This window comes from Enhydra lutris, unplaced genomic scaffold (assembly GCF_002288905.1).
Source record: "Enhydra lutris kenyoni isolate GAN:26980312 unplaced genomic scaffold, ASM228890v2 scaffoldscaffold73, whole genome shotgun sequence".
In the NCBI taxonomy this organism is placed as follows: Eukaryota; Metazoa; Chordata; class Mammalia; order Carnivora; family Mustelidae; genus Enhydra; species Enhydra lutris.
The window spans coordinates 1464315-1484763 of record NW_019154157.1 but is presented as its reverse complement, the minus strand read 5'-3'; the positions used below and the strand labels follow the sequence as shown (position 1 = coordinate 1484763).

The window sequence follows — 20449 nt, the reverse complement described above, 5'->3', positions numbered from 1 at the left end:
GTGACAAGCTTGGAAAGACGGCCCAGGGCCACTTGATGAAAGGCCAGGAGGGAGGAGCTTATATCTTGTAAGTGGGAAAGGGTCCTACCTATGACTCCAGTGGCTCTGCTGTGTGTCTGTGTCTCCCTCGTCTGCATAGGCCAGGCCCCTGGGGTCAGCCTTCTCCTATGGCTTTGGTCCTCCCACATCTCTTTGTTTCCTGAGGGGGGGCCAACCTGCTGCTCTTGTCTGGAAGAAGAGAGAAGGCTTCTGTTGCAATCTGCTCACCTCCTACTAACATATTAGGTAGGAAAATTTTTTTTTTTTTTTTTTTTTTTAAAGCACAGTTGCCTGGCACGAAACCTTGGGGGAATCTCAGCGACCCTCTCTCACTAAGCAGCAGTGGAGGATGGCTGTGCTCACAGCTCAACAACCAAAAGGCTCTCAGGAGGTCAGAGCAGCAGTGGAAAGAATGGGGAAGGTGGAGTGGGTGCAGATGCCAGCTCCGGCCCCTTTCTGTCTCTGCGGAAGTTGAGCAGGACACTTTACCTCCCCAGGCCTCAGTTTCGTCATCTGTAAAATCAGGACAATACTGACCTTACCTTAGCTGAGTGGGCATGCACAGGGCAGACTGTTCCCCCCGCCCCCATCCCTGGCCTGCTATGGAGTAGGTCTCGTTACCCTCCTCCACTCCATATTTCAACTGGGGGTCCAAACACTGGTCCTTTGAAGCATCCCCGTTTCATCCTCTTGAGTTGCCGTGCCGTTGTTTGCTGAACCTCCAACAGTGAAATACCGTAGACCTTCGGGGCTGGAAGAAAGAATGGACTCTACCATCTGTCAGTGCAGACTCCCATTTCACAGGCAAGAAGTCCAAGGCTCAGAGAGGGGAAGTCACAGCCCTCGAATGTGCCACACAGCTCCTTCAACCTGGTTTCACCTCAGTGGGAATATCACAGAAGCTTGAGACAATTACCCAGAAGGTTCCAGCCAAAGGATCTAGAAAATTCTGTCGAAGAGACACAAGGTCCTCGACCATCTGCAGAACTGAAGCAAAAAAAGCCCTCCTCCCGCCTTTTTTGCCCTTATTCTCACTGTGGTTCCGTGGGGGACAGCTTCGCCAGCCTTCTCTCAGAGCTGAACTCCTCTGAACCAGCTTGCAGAGGGCGGGTGCCGAGAATGGGCTCTGACCTCCACCGGTTCACAGATTGAAGCTACCAGGGACATTTTCACACTTGGGAATACCAAAAGCTGCCTTGAGGAGCCGATCTGCTCCCAAAGTGGGCTTTGACAAAGTGGTGGAGGGCTCTGCATGGTCCTGGAATCTGTGGGAACAGGCCGGTCTCAGAGTGGGGTGCAATTTAGTATGAGCAAAAGGACACTGGGGCCACAACAAGTGACAGAATGTGGGCGTGAGTGGGAGGCTGTGCGTGACCTTTCTAGGTTTCATTTTCCTCATCCATATGAAGGGGAGAACCTCCTTCCACGAGTTCTAAGAATCTGGTGGGATAATATTAGGGGGGAAATTGTTGACCCTTGGCCAGCTGCTGCTGCTGCTGTTGGTGATAGTGTTATCATTGCTTCAGCAAGGATTATTCAGGCAGCAGGAGGCCTGCATTTTGGGGAAAAAACCCTAAAATCCTATCTGGGTGACACTAATCTGTGGGCAGGCAGCCTCTCCTGCTCAAAATGGTAACCATGCCAACAGTGTGAAAGCCATCTCTCTAGAATAATACCAGGTCTCCTCTGTAGTATGTCTCTTGGTGACCAGACTTCTCAGGGACCTCAGAGTGTCCTAGAGTACCCAAGGGTGTGGGGGAAACAGGATGTGCCTTTTCTGGGTCACCTATTCACTCAGCTGTGGTGGCAGGTTCTGGCATTGCTTCGGAAATCCAGTCCTGCAGGAGAAACAGTCGTTCCCCCTGGCTCAGAATGGGATACAGCAAGGAATTATTCTTTCTACTGTTGTGATGGCTGGTGCCTCCCATGTGCCGCCTCCATGCAGGTGAGGGACATCTGTGCTTTGGCCGGTCCCAACCCAAAGAAATAGGTGAGGTTGGTCCTGTTTTAGGGACTTGCCCAGAGGGATTCAGCTGGTAACTGGCAGAGTAGAATTTGAAACTAAGTTCAGATCCTTCTTCCCCATCACACCACTCATGTGTCCTCAGGTAGTCAGGGGCAGGTTGCTGTGTTCCCTGAGCGAGATTCTGTACGGGACGGAAATGCACTGAGGTTTTGCTCTGAGCTCTGAGCAACATCTTGATCTGGTTCAGGGCCTCTCTCTGAAGTTGTTCAAAGAGAACAACTTTATTGATGGGACTTAGAGCCCTGGGGGTAGATGTCCCTCCCATCCAAGGTAGCTGTCCTGGGGCTTGAGTTGGCAGCCCTTTCCAAAGGGTAAAGATGGGTGCTGGTCAGAGAGTGTAGTCTCCAGGTAGGAAGGCTTGTTTGTACTGTTTACAATCTAAATGACTCCGGAGGGGAGTCACACCATGAACCCATCTCAGCTAACACCAAAGGCAATGTTGGACCGTCAGGTTTGGGAATCTGTTACCAGCTCTTGACTAGTCAAATCATGAAACATTTTTAAAAAATTTATTTTTTATTACATTTAGTTAGCCAACATATAGTACATTATTAATTTTTGAGGTAGTGGTCAACAATTCATTAGTTGCATATAACACCCCAAATTATGGAACATTTTTGAGCCAGTTTCCCCATCGTAAGATGGAAATGGACATTGTACTTAGCTTGCAGGGGGGAATTTTGAGGGAAAAAAAATATACCCATTTCTGCAAAACTCCTTGCCCAGAGCTGGGAATATAGGATATATTCCCTCAAGAGTGGGTGTGGATGGAGTCACCTAGGATAGGACAGAGCAAGAAAAGCAGAGGGCCTGGGGAAGAACCCCAGTATTTCAGGGTAGGCCAAGAAGACAAGCCCACACGGAGACCAGAGAAGGGGAATAGCAAGCCAGGAGGGTGCAGTGTCATGAAATCCTAGAGGAGATTCTGTCTAGGAAGGGAGAGCAGTTGTGCCCAGTGTAGTCAAGAGGGCCAGGAAGGTGAGAACTATGAAATGACCTTGGACTGACAACAGGAGGCTACTTACTGGTGGCCACAGTGAGAGCTGTCTAGGTGAAGGACTAGGGGCAGACAGACCCAGAGTACACTGGACTGAGAAGTGGGTGGGATGTGAGGAAGTAGAGACAATGAACTTTGGTAAGAAGGAAAGAAAAGCTTCATGGGAGAACCAAAGTGTCCCCCATTGACATTTATTAGAATTCAAATGCCCTGATCTACCTAATTTTCACTTTTTGTTTTGTTTTGTTTTTTAGTTAGTATAATTTTTTAAAAAAGATTTTATTTATTCATTTGACAGAGAGAGAAATCACAAGTAGGCAGAGAGGCAGAGAGAGAGAAGGGGGGGAAGCAGGCTCCCTGCTGAGCAGAGAGCCCGATATGGGACTCAATCCCAGGACCCTGAGATCATGACCTGAGCCGAAGGTAGGGGCTTAACCCACTGAGCCACCCAGGTGCCCCAATTTTCACTGTTTTGAAATCAGTCTAAGTCCCACATGATCAGACAAGCTAGAAGTGTTCTAATTTCTTAAGGGCTGGAAGGAACCATAAAAATCTCCCCCAGTGCTGGCCCTCCTCCCACCTCTCACTGGAACCCCATTTTCATAGAGGCGGGGTGGACAATTAATTATCATCTATCATGCTCTTTAAAGATATCCACCAGGGGAAAGATCAGCCTGGTTTGTTAACCTCGATTCCATTTGTAGTTAGCAAAGGTGACCCTTCAAAGCATGGTGAAAACTGCGGTGGGGGCCCCCTCTCAGACTCACACTGAAATCCTGTTTCCCAGGTACTGAGGTCCTCATTTTAGCCTCAAAGCAGGGAGATAAAGGCCAAGAGACAGGAGACCTAGTATGGCGACCCCAGCTCTGCTCATTCACTGTGCAAACTGGGGCTAGCCTCTCCTCCTCCTCAGATCTCGGTTTCTCCTTATACGGGATAAAGGGTTGGATGACAGTGACTCTAATTGTCCTGCCACCTTGGACGTTTCCTGATTTCTATTCTATGGTGCATTTAACAGTACTCCAATTGTTGGATGGTAAAACTAAGGTCCAGTCCCTCTCTTCTCCCTTCAAATGCATCTTACTCTCCAGAGCAAGATTCCTGGCTTGAAATGGGACTTCCACTCCTCTTCTGGTTCCCAGTTAAGGATAATGACTCAAATCTTCAAGTTATCATTTAAAACACTCCATTTTCTTGTTTTGCCCAACCTCATTTCCCACTGCCAGGCCTTTCTTCTCACTGTCTCTCAGATTTTTGTTTCTGTCCTCATTGCTAAGACCCCACTCCCTAATACCTTTTCCCTGACTTTCATCTCCCTCAAAGTCTAGCTTACCTGCACTTGCATATTTAGATCTGGCTTATGAGACAAGAGAATATATCTTAATTATTCTGTAGCTACTCCTCCCCCCAGTGCTGAGCATGCAATAAAATTCTCAAAGAGCCTAAGGTCTTTCCTCCTGTGCTGCCCTTGGTATGTTGTACTCAACATACCAAGGGGCTATGTTTCAGTCCTTGGGATTTTCCTAGTTCATCTGAGGCCCAGCTCAAGGCCTGGCATGAGGGACCCTCAGCATAGAATGCGACAGCTGGGATGGGCTTAGTGACCAGTCAGCCCATCCGCCCCCCACCCCTTGCCACAGAAGGAAGTTCAGCTTGGGTTTGAACTCAGATCCTGGCTCCACCACTTAGGGGCTGTGTAACCTTGAGTAAGTCACTAATCTGGCTTTGAAAAATGGGGAGACCAGCTGTGCCCACCTGCGGGGTGGGTTGTGAGGATTAATTATGTTTATGCCTATACATGCCTAGCGCTGGACCGGCTCCTAGTCCATGTTATGTTACTCATCCCAGTCAGGCCAACCTGTCCCTCCTCTCGTAGAAGGCACAGTATGCCCAAAGTCCCTTGTCAGGGTGGGAGCACAGCTCTGCAGACCGGTGGGTGTGAAATGCGTGTTTGGGAGTGGAGGTGGGGTGCTGTCCCCAAAGTCCGGACCGATAATGCCCTGGCCAGTACGGATCCGAGCGCATGGGCCAGACTGGGGTCGAAACTGGCAGGACGGCGAAGGCGGTCCCGGCCCGCCCCCCGGGGCACACGGCCTCCTGGCTTCTCCAAACAGAAGGGTTATTTGATTTTGGGGTCCATCTGGAGCCAGACCTCCAACCTGGCCTCAGAGATGCGCTTCAAGGAGGAGCTGTGCCACTGAGCTACCTACGCAATCGCCATCACCGCGCCCGCTCCTGGGGATCCGCAGTCCCCACCCCACTTTTTCTTCTCCCACCTCCACCTATGCGGCGGTATGCAGCACTGACAGGGCGCCTGCGCAGTTCTCGGGCGGGGCAGCAGCGGCGGCGGCGGCAGCTATTTATAGTAGGTGACGTCACCTTGAAATAGACCGTTAGGGCCGGCCCGCCCTTCCCCCCTCCCACTCCGGTCGCTCCCCGCCGCCAGGCCCGGCTGCTCCCACTGCGCAGGCGTCCTCCATCCTCCCATCCCCCTGCGCGGACGCCTCTCCTCCCTCCGCGGCGTCGGCGGCGCGAGCCACAGCGTGCGGGCGAGCCAGCGAGAGGGCGGGAGCCGCGGCAGAGCCTGCAGTCTGCAGCCTTGGGCCGGCCGGCGAGCCAGTGCGCGTGCGCGGCGGCGGCCTCCGCGGCGACCAGGGAGCGGACGCGGGGCGAGAGAGCAGGCAGGCGAGCGGTGCGGGCGCGAGGCGAGGCCGAGCCACGAGCGACATGGGGGACCGAGAGCAGCTGCTGCAGCGGGCGCGGCTGGCCGAGCAGGCGGAGCGCTACGACGACATGGCCTCCGCCATGAAGGCGGTGAGCGCGCCGGGAGACCCGGTTGGCCGGCTGGGGATCCCGGCGTTGGGAAGGGATGGGCGGCCGGGCGGCATCTCCCTCCCGGCCCGGAGCGACCCCGCGACCTCTCTGGGCGCGGCCGCCCGCCAGCAGCCCGCGCTTCCCGGGCCCGCCCCGCCATTTCCTGCGACCGGGCCCGGGTGGGGTCTCGGGGGAGGAATGCAGCCCCACGAGGATGGGTGGGCGACAGTGGCCCCTTTCAGGTGGGCGGGGGTCGCGGCATCCCAGCTCCGAGCCGTGGGTTGGGGGGGAGGGGTGCCTGAGGAAACGTGAGAGAACTACATTCCTCGTTCTAGACCGTTCTGCCCAGCGTGGGGGCTCACGTCCCTCTCTCCTTCCTCCATACCCCAAATTGTAATAAAGAATCCTCTAGTGAGTGGCACCCTGTCTCCTGGTTCTCTTTGCCACACGACCTGAAGTCTGTTTTGATTCCGATCTGTTATGCTCTACTCTCCGGAATCGTTCTCTGTTCCATCTTCCCACGCCCGGGTCTGGCTTTGTGTGCAAAGACCCCCCATCCTGCAGTCTAGACGTGGACGCGAGCTGGAGGGCGGAGGGCGGCGGGTGTGGGGCCCCACTCCCAGGTCCGATGGAGGGAGCAAATGCTTGGACATTAAAATGAGACGTGACTTCTTGGCAAGACAGGGCTGTGTGCGTTTGCGTTCCCGAGATCTTCATAGATTGATTTTGCAGCTTGATTTCCGGTGAAGGACTCGTGCCTAGCCACACCCTAGCACATACCGTGGATTAGACACCACCTGCATATATGAGACTAAGAGTCTCTGTTATCCTCTTACTGCTCCTCTTACCTTTATTTTACCTTTTCTCTAAATGAACATTACTTCTCTGCGTCAAGGTCACACAGTGGTAGAGCTACAGCTGGCGGCCACCAACCTGCTATGTTTCACCAGCGTACATCCTCCGGAGACCTGGGAGGATCCGCCTGGGCCCCACCTTAGACCTAAAGATTCTGCATCTCTGGGGTCGGGACTCAGAAATCTGCATCCTAACCATCCCTCATGGCAATTTTTAGGGGGCTGAAGCCTAACATTTACTGTCCCGAATTAAGGCTCGTTTGTCCTTTTGATGGCCTTGTGAGATTTCTTATAAATCCACAAATTGAGAGTCTTCCTAAAATTTCAGAATCATATGAAAAGCTGATTTAAGGCTTTTGATATTAATAGCAAATGAAATACGTTGCTGAGGTCAGTATTGAGGATTTTCCAGCTAAGAAAGACACTTCAAGAGATATCTTTCCAAAAAAAAAAAAAAAAAAGAGATATCTTTCCAGTGGTGTCCTTGTTAAATATTGCACTAGGTGTGTTTGGAAACCAGCACTACCACTCATTTGTTGATAAATTGGTGATCCCGATTTGAGCCCTGGCATGCTTTCATGGGTTAGATAGTCTAAACCAGGGACAATCTAGGTCTGGGATCTAAAGCTTTGTAATTCAGGGGGCCCTCTTTAAGGACACAAATGTTAAATGTATTAATTTTGCAAATTTTACAGAATCTACTGTGAATACATTTCCTCTGAAGGGTTTCTGAGCTTAATTTTCTTTGGGATAAGAGCCACTTCTGTTCACACAGCAAGTCACACTAACAGAGTGGTACTGAGATTGTGCAGGCTGAGGCCTCTCCAGACATTTTCCTGAGGCCCTCGTTCACCCTGTGAGTGGGGCTTGAAGAAAGATGAGTTGAGGTTAAGAGAAAATGACTAGAAAAGACATTCTGGAGCTCTAGGAAACCTGAGGCAACTTGAAATGGGAAGTAAGGAAGGGATTGAGAGATGTAACCAGAATGAAATTCAGGTTGGGGAGAGAACAAAATTGGCATTCTGGTGTTCATAAGCAGGCTTGAATAATGCTATCCTGTAGCTAGAAACTTGTGTTCACACATTTTTTTTTCCCCTGAGGCCAAAAGGTAGCATTTTGCAACTAATGAACCCTCCTGTGTGTTGAGAATCTGTAATATCTCTCTGAAATGATTGATGGGTTGGATAAGCCATCCAGCATTGAAAAATCAATCCAAGCTCCAGTTATGTCATCTGAGAATTGTGATAAAAGGATTCCTTCAGGGGCGCCTGGGTGGCTCAGTGGGTTAAGGCCTCTGCCTTCGGCTCAGGTCATGATCCCAGGGTGCTGGGATCGAGCCCCACATGGGCTCTCTGCTCAGCGGGGAGCCTGCTTCCTCCTTTCTCTCTCTGCCTGCTTCTCTGCCTACTTGTGATCTCTGTCTGTCAAATAAATAAATAAAATCTTAAAAAAAAAAGATTCCTTCATTGTAACTCCTTTTAAAAAGTCGTTTTTTGTCATCTAAATTAATGGAATATATTCATTGGAAAGGACATGGCAGGGTTCAGTGGGAGACAGTTTATGTTTTACTTACTGAGTTGATATTTGTACATTAAATTCTTTTTTTTTTTTAAAGATTTTATTTATTTATTTGACAGAGAGAGAGATCACAAGTGGCAGAGAGTCAGGAAGGGCGGGGGTGGGGGTGGAGCAGGCCCCCTGCTGAGCAGAGAGCCCCGTGCAGGGCTAGATCCCAGGACCCTGAGATCATGACCTGAGCCGAAGGCAGCAGCTTAATCCACTGAGCCACCCGGGCACCTCTGTACATTAAATTCTTAATGTTACTGGGAAGACTCAGTCCCCATTTTGTTAATATTGTAGGCTTAATGTAGAGCTTTTGGAAAGAGGGGATTCTGGTAACCTGGGTTATCTGGTAGTCTGGGTTTATGTGGGTTTTCTTCGGGGAGGTGGAAGGGCAGGTAAGTAGACTGCTCTAGGGTAGACTTAGCACACCTGAGTGAGGAGATGTTCCGATGTCACCACGCTGTAACCTTGGACCTAACATCTCTGGGCTTCGAATCCTTTGAAGTGTAAAACTAGAAGTGCAGGTGTTGCTATCAAGTCATTTTTCGGTCTTTATTCTTCTAACTTGTTTTCTATTTTCTTTATAATTCAAATGGTCACCTAATAATGCCTGCCTGTAATCATTGATGTTCCTTATGCTACCAGCGTCACCTGGAGGATGGTGTTGGTAAGCTTTAAGAAAAACCATGCATTTTGGAAACAATAGTGTTGCCTCAACTCATTTGAGAACTACAGTTCCCTGCCTCACTCCATAATTTGAAGAGGCAAGAAATGCTTTTGAAGTGAACTAAAGGAGTGTCTTCACGATCTCATCTCAAACCTAGCAACTTGAAAAGTTGAAACAGTGGGAAGAGAGGCATTGTGAAAGATTCTAAGAACCCACTTCCTTTCTCGGCTGGTCTTGGAATGACCAAATTGTAACCTCTGAAAAATGGGTATCATACCATCTTATGAGAAAGTGAAATAAACCGAAATAAACCTATAAAGGGGGATAAAAATTGTGCATTAGACTTAGTGATTTAAGGAAAGAAGGCGAATAACCAGATTTCTGGTGAATACTCATGGGTGGACATCATTCATTCATGTCTCTTAATTGTCTTAAGTCATCTATTTTATATTAAAACAGATTGTAAATGTGAATTTATTAAACATCAAAAATTATTTGGGATAGCATGGTGTGTTTTAACACTGTTGATAACAGTTGATTACAAAATTAACAAAGGACAGAGAAATATATCTGAAGGACTTGAAGAATAGCTGTACAAATGTTGAGTGCAAGAAATAAAGCTTCAACTTAAAGAAACAGTTTGAGAGGAAGAGGCACTTGGCCCAACCAGTGGCAAAAGGCTCTTATTCCAACAGCTGTGAGATTATGGGAAGTGGGGAAATGAGCAGGTGGTATATAAAAGGAGAGCTCCACTGAGTCGCTCAGGGTAAGACATAACCCGTGTTGCAGATATTAAAACTAAGTCTGATTTTGAGGTGTACCAAAATTGTGGTTAGTGTGAAATCTTAAAGCCACATCAGTGCTGTAGTTTGAAATATGTATAAACTAGAGAGCACGATTTCCCACTGAGTGGTAATTTGTAATGTAAGTATTGCTTTGCCATACATTGGCTGAGGAAGGAGAGAAGGTTCTGGTTTCTTGGAGTAGCTTGAATTAAAAGGATTTCAGGTGGTGAATAGTTCACAGAGCTTTGAAATTTCATATTAGTGGTAGAATGCAGTGTCACACTTCCAGAAATGGTTTGGAAGGAGATACCGCAAATACGTTTTCTATGTTACAGTTCATCAAATTTGTGGAACTTACATTTTACTTATTAGGTATTCAGTAAATGGTAGCTGTTACTTCCATGTGTACATTCTCATTTAATTTTCACAACAACTTTGGATGAACTGACTATGGATAGTTAACTTCATTTTACAAATGAGGTTTAAAGAGGTTAAATTTTTTTTTTAAGATTTTATTTATTTATTTGACAGACAGAGGGAACACGAGCCAGGGGAGTGGGAGAGGGAGAAGCAGGCTTCCCGTTAAGCAGGGAGCCCAATGCAGGGCTCAAGCCCAGGGCCCTGGGATCATGACCTGAGCCAAAGGCAGACACCCAACCACTGAGCCACCCAGGTTCCCCTATGAGGTTGATTTTTTTGAGATAAAGTTGTAAAGCCAAAATTTGAACTCTTAAATTTAGAACTCTTACTTTAGCCACTGTATAATAAAGGCCCATGAGGCTAAGGAATTTTATACACACACACGCACACACACACACACACACACACACATAAATTATATATAATTATATAAAATTATAAATTTTATATATATATTAAGATTTTATTTATTTATTAGTGAGAGAGAGTGCGTGAGAGAGCATGAGTGGGAGAAGGGGTGGGGAGAGGGAGAAGTAGGCTCCCTGTGGGGCTCGATCCCAGGACCCTGGGATCATGAAAGGGATAATATTTCTAGTCTACATTCTGGTATATTAGTCATTATTGGTGACTAATTGCAGGCCCTTTACACGTGGGCTTAGTGAAGAAGTAATTTCATGTATCAGATGTAAGTCATTTTTGCCAAGTTTGATTAAAAACAGAATCTACCACGTATGGTTCTTAGCTATAGCAGGGGAGTGTAAAAGGCAGACTCACACATTTGGATTTTGCTTGTTCTGAAGACCAGGAGTTTTTTTTTTTTAGCTTAAGAAGCAAAGTTTTAATTGAATTTGAATTCCTGCTATGAATTAGGAAGTGCAGAACTATGTTAAATTATACTCCTATTTTAGGGAATTGTTTCATGTCCTTGGCACCAGTTGTTTCTCCACTTTTTTTAAAAAATAGATTTTATAAGCTGATAGGCCTTAACATTTCATTGTCTGGGTTATTGGTAAAATTCCTCCTAGTGTCCAGGTTGAGGCTGCCTGTCCACTGCCCCATCATTTGGGTGCTCTTCCCACTCCTTGCAGTGGCTTTCCCCATTGTGGGTGGTGGCCATTGCCTGCGATTGGAACCTGGCATAGCTTCTGAAGCTTTCAGTGCTGGTACCTCCAGGGACAGTAGCATGTAGTAATGCCATTCAGATGGATTGGATTTAATCCTTGCCAGTCCTACGGAAGTGCTCAGTTATGTTAAGAGTAAGAAAAGGCGGTCTCTCCATGATACAAAGCCTAACTAATGTTAGGCTTTGAGTGGATATTAACTACCTGAACTTACCAAGCTAAGCTTGAAGTTTAGCTTCCCTTTGGCTTTCTAGAACTGCAACCTTGTTCTTCTGAGGACAGGGAGTGATCTATCCAGGCCTGGGCAAGTGGTGACAGATGGGTAGTTTGCCATCTTGGGACTAGGCAAAATCTTCACTTGGAGGGTAGTAAATTGGGGAGATATCACCAAAAAAGCTTTCATTCCCTGACTCACCATTCCCCCCCGCCCCCCTTTAATACATACAGGACTCTGCCAACGAATCTTAAAGATTCTATGATGTGGTCATGTTTACCTCATTGTTCATGAGAATTGTTTTCTCCTGTTGCCAACTCTTATATCAAATGCAAGCTTGTTAGTAGCTAGTGGGTGTGGGTAACTATAAAAGATGGGATGGTAGTGGGTGTGTGTAGCCCTGAAGGATGGAAGTGTCCTTTAGGAGAAGTAACGTTTACCTTCACTTTGGCAATGTGGCTTGGCAGTCCATCCCGGGGGGGCATTTTTTGTTTGCTCAGTGTTACTTTTGAGGTTGGATGTTTCCCAGATTAAGAACTTTAAGTTTTCCCAAATAGTCCCTGGGCTATTTTTGGCATTGGTCTATTTTTACCCACAAACACATAGTTTATTGCCTGGCCAGTTAGTGGGGGGAGGCCCTTAGGGATTTTTGGGTAAACGAATGGTGTCATAGGAAGATAAATGAGTTAGTGGCCTCTCAGGTTGCTTGTAACTTTAGTACTGTTATGTAGTCCTAGAGCAGAGGAAATGGGGTGAAGTGATTCCCACTGCCCCCACCCCCGTGGTGGGAGTTGGTGCGGCCAAAGGCGGTGGTATGATAAGGACCTCAGTCAGGACACGAGTTGAATGTCTGGCCTGGAGCCCAATCCTTAAGGGAGGTGGAGAGAGGGGCCTTTATAAATGGGAATGGTCCACCAACTCCAGGTTTTCAGAAAGAGTGCAAATTGGATTAGGTGGGGGGGGAAGGCAAAGAGGCTGTGAACAGAGGTGAGGAGTCCGTCAGTGGTGCTGCCCCATGAAGATGTCGTGTCTAGAATGGCTGCCCCAAGGGTAGCCGATGTGTGGCAGAAATGAGGCTGTTGGGGCACCTGGGTGGCTCAGTGGGTTAAAGCCTCTGTCTTCGGCTCAGGTCATGGTCCTAGTGTCCTGGGATCGAGCCCCACATCGGGCTCTGTGCTCTGCAGGGAGCCTGCTTCCACCTCTCTCTCTATCTGTCTGCCTCTCTGCCTACTTGTGATCTCTGTCTGTCAAATAAATAAATAAAATCTTTGAAAAAAAAAAAAAAAAAAGAAATGAGGCTGTTGTTGAAACTGGCTGGAATGGAGACCAGGTTGAGAACCACTGGGCAGGTCTCTGTATCCCGGAAATTCTGTGTCTAGTCTTTGCTTCATGTTCCCAGTTAGAAACCATTTGGAAACTTCTAATGGTAATGCTACAGTAAATCGTCTCCCTAGACTATGCATGCGGAGGACCATCCTGCTGCTTAGTATGCGCCGGGTTGGGACTAGTAGTTAGGTTTTCCTTTTTCTTGTACTACATTGCCTCCCAATGTGTACTTTTCTTGATGTGTGACCAGACTTTCCTGCCTCCAGTAGTTTGGAATTTGAAATACTGGGAACTGGTGCTAACAAATCAAGCCTGGCTATAAATTTTATTTGTTTTAGTAGCCTGTCTGATTTTACTTCGGTCTATACTTTTCCAATCTGGGGAAAGCTCCGTTTCCTTTGGTTATCCAATCAAGTAATAAAACGATCTTCCTTCCGTTAAGTTTCCCTTTCTTAACTGAGTTGTAACCCAGGAGTCTTAAAAATACTATATTTAAATGTATCCAGTTATTTCCTAGTTAGGCCCTGGCTGGGGTTCTAAGAACAATGCTTGCTTAGCTGTTAGTCACACTCAGCTGATGCTGATAGTGATTCATTCAGACTGGCAGGAAACCAGATAGTTACATAAACACTAATACTCCTAGTAAATGATTTTTCTTGGGAAGGTGTCATTATAAATATTGCCCAGCAGACTTTTTGGGCAGTTTATTCCTGATGGAGAAGGGCTGCATGAATTCCTGAAACCTACAGATACAACCAAATTTCATTTACACCAATATCAACCTCCTGCCTTTCCACACCTTTTGTTATTGCTCAGGAAAAACAGAATCCTAGAATATTAGAGCTGAAGAGGTCCTTGGAAATAATTTAGACCAGTGCCCCTTGTTTTGCTTTTGATCCCCAGACAAGGTCACATAGCTAGCTCAGGCTAGACTCCCTTATTTCTTACGGGGTTTTTTTGTGTTGTTTGTTTGTTTTTTAGTTATGATAATGTCTATTGTACAAACACCCTGGGTGATAAGGGTGTTCTGTATTCACATATGCATGCAATTTTAAAGATACACTCTGGGGAGTTACTTTGGTGTGTCTTTGTGAGTCTAGCAAGCAGCTTTATTAGCCGCAGGGTGAAATCTTATTGACTCCTTATGGATAGCCTTTATATTTTAATGTCAAGTGATTTACTGCAGGATCTAAGGAGCTCTGTGATTCTGTGCTTGCCTCATGTTTTACTGAATATTGTCCTGGAAAAGTGAGTCATTTGAGAGGATTCAACAATCTGAGATTTGCCAGAGCATTCAAGATGGAATTTTGATTTATAAGGGTTGCTTCCTTAAAAGATCAAATTCACAAATATCTATAAAGTCTCTTTATATTTCCAATAAACAAATATGAGTATGTGTTTGAAGGAACTCACTGGAGGAGGAAACAAGTGGAGTTACAAGTCTTCACCTGGATTTGAAGGGAGCATGAATTTGGGGTTAGTAGAGAGATTGCCTGGGACTGGGGCAAATCATGGTAAAAAGTGTGGAGACTACTCAATCTCTGTGTGAGGAGGAATGAGGAACCTGGTTTGCAGGCAGCCCTCTTACGGGATGGGCAGAAGCAGCTAGTAGCCAAAGATCACACTGATGAAGAAAGTGGGATTGGGTTGATTGAGTAGGCAGAGGTGGAGAGACAATTCTAGGCTAGGGATTTGTAGCAAAGGAGTTGGGGTGCTGGGGACAGAGAAATGGGGGAATTGTTGGTATTTTTATTGGGGAGGAGATTGCTAGTAGACAATGAAGAACTTAGCACAAGTTTTCTAATTTTACACATAATGATTGTATTTGTTGCTTATGTTCTTGAGTTAATTTTTTTGATCTTTTTTAGAGTTTCTGATACTCTACTGCCTCAGTCTTTTCAATCCATGTTAAAGCATGTCTGTTTTAATATGCTGTTAATAACTTTCTCCGTTGAACCTGGCTTTTACCCCTTTCCCCTCAGTTGTAGGAGTTTCTGTTCTTACAGTTTAAGTAATATTTTTCTCTGTTGAGTGTTTTATGGTTTCCTAAATATTTTTCTTTTTCTTTTCCTGAAAATTAAAGACTTTTACCAGTCAGTCATATAATTAAGGAATCCCCCTACTTTATAAAGATAGAGGCCAATTTAGAAAATTAGTGGCTTTGCTGGGACCCAGACCCAGGTTTTTCTGATTCCAAGTCTGTGTTAGTCTCCTTGGGCTGCCAAACAAAGTACCACAAGTTGGGTAGCTTAAAACAGCAAATTATATTATTGCATTTGGGAGGGTTAGAGGTCCAAGATCAAGATGTCAGCAGGACTGTGCTCCTTCTGAAGGCTCTAGGGAAAAATCCTTCTTTGCCTCTGCCTTAGCTTCTGGTGGCTCTTGGTAATCCTTGGTGTTCTTGGCTGGTAGACCCATCACTCCAGTCTCAGCCTCCATCATCACATGGCATTCTCCCTGTGTTTGTGTGTCTCCAAAACTCCCACTCCTTATAAGGGCACCATTCCCTGGATTTAGCATCCACCCTAATACAGGGTGACTTCATCTTGACTTGATTATATCTGTAGAGGTCCTGTTTCCCAATAAGGTCACATTCACAGGTCCTGAGGTTAGGACTTCATTATAACTTTGGGTGACACAGTTAAACAACACAGCAAAGTCCAGCACCCTTTTTACTAACTACATAGCTGGCTCACTTGTAGTTGGCATCATGAACTACCTAAAGTTACAGCTTAGGAAATTTAACATTGCTCCTTAAAGTAATTGGTGCTTCCATCTTTGATGCCCAGTCAGTCAGGTCAAAGTACAGCTTACTGCTGAGTAAGAGGTAAACATTGAGAACTGGAGAGTTACAACGTGCCCCCAGCCTCTGCTTTTAGGAGAGGCTGGTGGCACGTTCCTGTCACTAATGTATCCATTTGGATTGGGGGAGGTCTCAGTGTATGCTGGGATTTTCTTGTGTAACCAACTCAGGGCAAAACTGGCCACTTGACCTGTGTTTGATCTCATCTGTGAATCTCTTATCTATTAATATATATCTGAGGGAGGTGTGATTGGTTCTTTCTAGAATATAAAGTTGGAAGTAGAATTTGGAATGTACTTCCAGTCTCTAGTCTTTGAACATTTGTTGACAGTACCTTTTGCAGAATAGCTGAATCTCAGGGCTTTTTCATCCACTACCATGTACCAATCTTTAGATGATTATATTTATCCCCGTACCTCTACCAAGATGAAGGCAACATCTTAAAAGGCCCGAATTAAGAATTTCTGAAATCCCTTATCACTGAATATTTTGTTTCAAGTATTTATTTCTTTTTAGACTAGTCTTCCTTCAGACAGGATCCATATCTGTTTTTTCTCCAGCTTGTCCATGCTGGCTTGAGAAGGGTTGTTGATTAGGTTCAAGGCAGATTTCTAAGAGTTTTGGATTTGGATCTCAGTGTTTATCTTTTGGGGATTTTGCAGGTGACAGAGCTCAATGAACCTCTTTCCAATGAAGATCGAAATCTCCTCTCTGTGGCCTACAAGAATGTGGTTGGTGCCAGGCGATCTTCCTGGAGGGTCATCAGCAGCATTGAGCAGAAAACCATGGCTGATGGAAATGAAAAGAAATTGGAGAAAGTTAAAGCTTACCGGGAGAAGATTGAGAAGGAGCTGGAAACAGTGTGCAATGATGTTCTGGCTCTGCTTGACAAGTTCCTCATCAAGAACTGCAATGATTTCCAGTATGAGAGCAAGGTATTTTACCTGAAAATGAAAGGTGATTACTACCGCTACTTGGCAGAGGTAGCTTCCGGGGAGAAGAAAAACAGTGTGGTCGAAGCTTCTGAGGCTGCCTACAAGGAAGCATTTGAAATCAGCAAAGAGCACATGCAGCCAACGCACCCCATCCGGCTGGGTCTGGCCCTCAACTTCTCCGTGTTCTACTATGAGATCCAGAATGCACCCGAGCAGGCCTGCCTCTTAGCCAAACAAGCCTTCGATGATGCCATAGCTGAGCTGGACACACTAAACGAGGATTCCTATAAGGACTCCACGCTTATCATGCAGTTGCTGCGAGACAACCTCACCCTCTGGACCAGCGACCAGCAGGATGAAGAAGCAGGAGAAGGCAACTGAAGAGTCTTCGGGGCCCTGGGCCTTCCCTTCACCCACCACCCCCCATCATCACTTGATTCTTCCTTGCCACAATCACTAAATATCTAGTGCTAAACCTATCTGTATTGGCAGCACAGCTACTCAGATCTGCTCTCCTGCCCCTTGGGAAGCAGTTTCAGATAAATCTTCATGGGCATTGCTGGATTGATGGTTGCTTTAGGCCCATAGGGGCTCCCTTTTCGAATTGTGCAGACAGGGGCGTTCTGAATGAGGCATTCTACTATGCCTGTTGATCTATGTGAAATACAAGCAAAAGCAATGGGGAAGTTTAGAAAGAAGAATTAGCCAGCACAGGCTACGATTGATATTTAAATGATCCATTTAAAACAAGCCGATAGTGTTTTGTTAAGCAGTATACATCTTGTGCATGCAAAAAATGAATTCACCCCTCCCACCTCTTTCTTCAGCTAATGGAAAACTGTTAAGGGAAGCTGATTACAAAGAGACCACTCCTCCTTTCCATCAGCTTTATAATAAACTGTTTAACGTGAAGTTTCAGTAGCGCCTTGTTTTGCCTCTTTAAATTATGTGCACAAACCTTCTTTTTCAATGCAATGCATCTAAAGTTTTGATACCTGTAACTTTTTTTTTTTTTTTTTTTTTTTTTGGTTGCGATTGTTTAAGAATCATGGATTTATTTTTTGTAACTCTTTGGCTATTGTCCTTGTGTATCCTGACAGCACCACGTGTGTCAGCCCACATCAATCAAGATGGGTGATATGAAATGCCAGACTTCTAAATTAAATGTTTTGGAATTCAGTGGGTAAATAAATGCTGCTTTGGGGATATTATGTCTGTGTGTGTGGTTTTCACACCCCCCCCCCCACACCGGCCCTGCAAAGGAGCTCTCTAACAGATTACCATCCCCCCCACCCCCCAAAGGAGCTTTCTAACAGATTACCATTTTGAATCCTGGTTTTAGTCTCTCAAACACAAGCATTTTTGGCATAGTAAGTTTTCTTGCTCTTGGATTCCATTACACATTTTGCAGTATACACATTAGACTTGTGAATTTTCATTTGTTTTCTGTGACCCTAGTCTACAAAGCCTCTCTGATCCATTCTTCCTGATAATTGGTGCTGGTATAGGAGCTGAGCAGATGAAAGTGCGCCAGTCTTCCACAGTATATAGGGCCTGACCAGTAAAAGGTCAAGCCTCTGTTTCACTTGGGAGGGTGTAGCTTGACCTACTCTGCTGGAATGTTGGTTGATACTTAACACTCAAGGTAGATAACTGAGCTTATACCCGTCCTTGTTTTCTTCATATCCTTTCTGTATTAGATACAATAAAACAGATCCCTGAAATAATCTTTGGTGATTATTACTAAGAAAGCTTTGAGTATTCTTTAAAACAAAAGCCTCCATCTACGTTTAAAAAAGGGAAAGGCCCGACACCTTAAGCTTTCGCCCATCTGCCTTCACTCCAAGGCTTCTCTTGAGGCTTAGTGTTCCCATCTAGACGTCATTCTCTGGTGATAGGGACTAGAGCCCCTCATAGTTTTTATCACCTGCAGCTTGGTGCCCAGGAACCAAACGTGCTTGTTAAGTGAATTGGTTTAATTACACGAAGGTCTTAAAATCCCTTACTTAATCTTGACTAAAGCTTGGCACTAGACTGCTGGGAATGACAATGGTCTCTGTCCTTAAACAACGTTGTGGTGGAGCACAGACCTTTTAAGCTCAGAAGTTTAATCTGTTTACTCATTCTGAAGTAGAGGTCTGACCCATGTGCTCCTAAAATACTCCTTAGGAAGCCCCTTTCAGGTTGACCTAATTGCTAGCTAAAGTGGTTATCAAGTTTCACTTAAGTTAGTAGGTCAGGTATTTTAAAGCTACCAGCTCTATGTAGACAAGATAACTTGGTTGGGATAAACATGTAGACATTAAAACTTAACTAGATTTTGAAATGCTCTTCACAGGAAGAGCTTTAGGAAAAAAATTTGTGTCTTCATTTCCTAGGTGTCTAATGAAAGGTTCTGTCCCCACCTTGTGAATGAGGAAAGCTGAGGTACAGAGGTTGTGGACCTCTGGGATTCCCACAGCTGGTTAAGCTGCAGAGAACAGCTTAAGGCTCCTAATTCAGAGTTCCAAATGCCTGGGGTTGTGGCAGTGCCATGTTCCAGGCAGGCAGCCTTGACAAGTCACACAACCTTTAGAGATTTATGTCTCATTTTTTAGTAAGTGTAGGATTTGTAATATGTTTTCATTCAACTCAAAGTACTCTGTAAGGCATCTTCTTTGGTTTGGGAATGGAGTGTGGGGATGTGAGGACACGTAATTACACTTTAGCCCCTGTAAGTGATAAATGGGATTCTTTGAGAGCACCAGAGGGAACTATAAAGTGCATGTGCCGTAAACCCGGAAGGCTTCTTTACTGCACCATCTCAAAGCTTACCTTCCTGTTTTGCACATTCATGTTTTAAAACTTGTCAAGATAAATTTATGAAATAATAGGGTCCTCTCTGTTACAGCAGGGGAAACTAAACTACAGAGAAATGAAATGGCTTTTCCAGAGTCACACTGGAAAAATTGGTAATACAACCTAGACTAACATTTAGATTTTTTAAATCTTTGTTTCATGGTTCTTTTTACTATGCTCTTGGGATTGAGAAGGAAAAATGGATGTGGCATTCATCCCATTCTGGGGATACTTTCAGTGCTTTTAATATTTTCATTTAGAGTTGAACGAATTCTACTTGGCAAGGGATGTTTAAGTTTGTTGGTGCTACTGCTTCAAATTTTCAATAACTTCTCAAACTCTGCTCAAAAATCCATTTGTTTCTAGGCGCTTGGGTGGCTCAGTCGGTTAAGCATCTGCCTTTGGCTCAGGTCATGATCTCAGGGTGCTGGGATCAAGCCCCAGGCAGGCAGGCTCCCTGCTCTGCCCCTCCTCCCACTCGTTCTGTCAATCTCTCTCTCAAATAAATAAAATCTTTACCAAAAAAAAAAAAAAAAAAAAAGTTAAAAAATCCATTTGTTTCAGTTGGAGGAAAGGGTATTGGGTTCTTTTCTAAGTTTTTATTTTAATCATCTAGTGCTCATCACAAGAAGTGCACTCCTATCACCTATTTAACCCCTCTTCTTCCCCCACTTCCCTTCTAGTAACCATCAGTTTTTTCTCTATAGTTGAGTCTGTTTCTTGGTTTGTCTCTTTTTCCCTTTGCTTGTTGTTTTGTTTCTTAAATTCCACACATGAGTGGAATACAGTATTTGTCTTTCTTTGATTGGTTTATTTCACTTAGCATGATGCCTAGCCCCATCCATGTTGCAAATGGCAAGATTTCATTCCTTTTTTATGGCTGATTAATATTCCACCGTGTGTGTGTATACACATACCACATTTTCTTTATCCATTCATCAATCGATGGACATTTGGGCTGCTTGTTCAAGGTACAGGATTCTTGCTAATGGAGCTATTGTTGGGTAAATGCTTGGCCATCTTAAATGTTTTGAGACTGGGGAGTCC

The 20449-nt window shown here is 45.4% G+C and overlaps 1 protein-coding gene across 1 annotated transcript; it reads left to right on the top strand.

The window, feature by feature from the left end:
- The first annotated feature begins 5579 nt into the window (after positions 1-5579).
- On the top strand, positions 5580-17775 carry LOC111160059 (tyrosine 3-monooxygenase/tryptophan 5-monooxygenase activation protein eta). Its single transcript, XM_022522868.1, has 2 exons — positions 5580-5876; positions 16292-17775. The coding sequence occupies exons 1-2, from the start codon at positions 5790-5792 to the stop codon at positions 16943-16945; spliced, it is 741 nt and encodes a 246-aa protein (XP_022378576.1). The 5' UTR covers positions 5580-5789; the 3' UTR covers positions 16946-17775.
- Positions 17776-20449: the final 2674 nt, after the last annotated feature.

Coding starts and splice junctions, on each gene's coding strand:
- LOC111160059 (XM_022522868.1), top strand. CDS start 5,790: ATGGGGGACCGAGAGCAGCTGCTGCAGCGGGCGCGGCTGGCCGAGCAG. Junction 5,877..16,291: donor TGGCCTCCGCCATGAAGGCG/GTGAGCGCGCCG, acceptor GGGATTTTGCAG/GTGACAGAGCTCAATGAACC.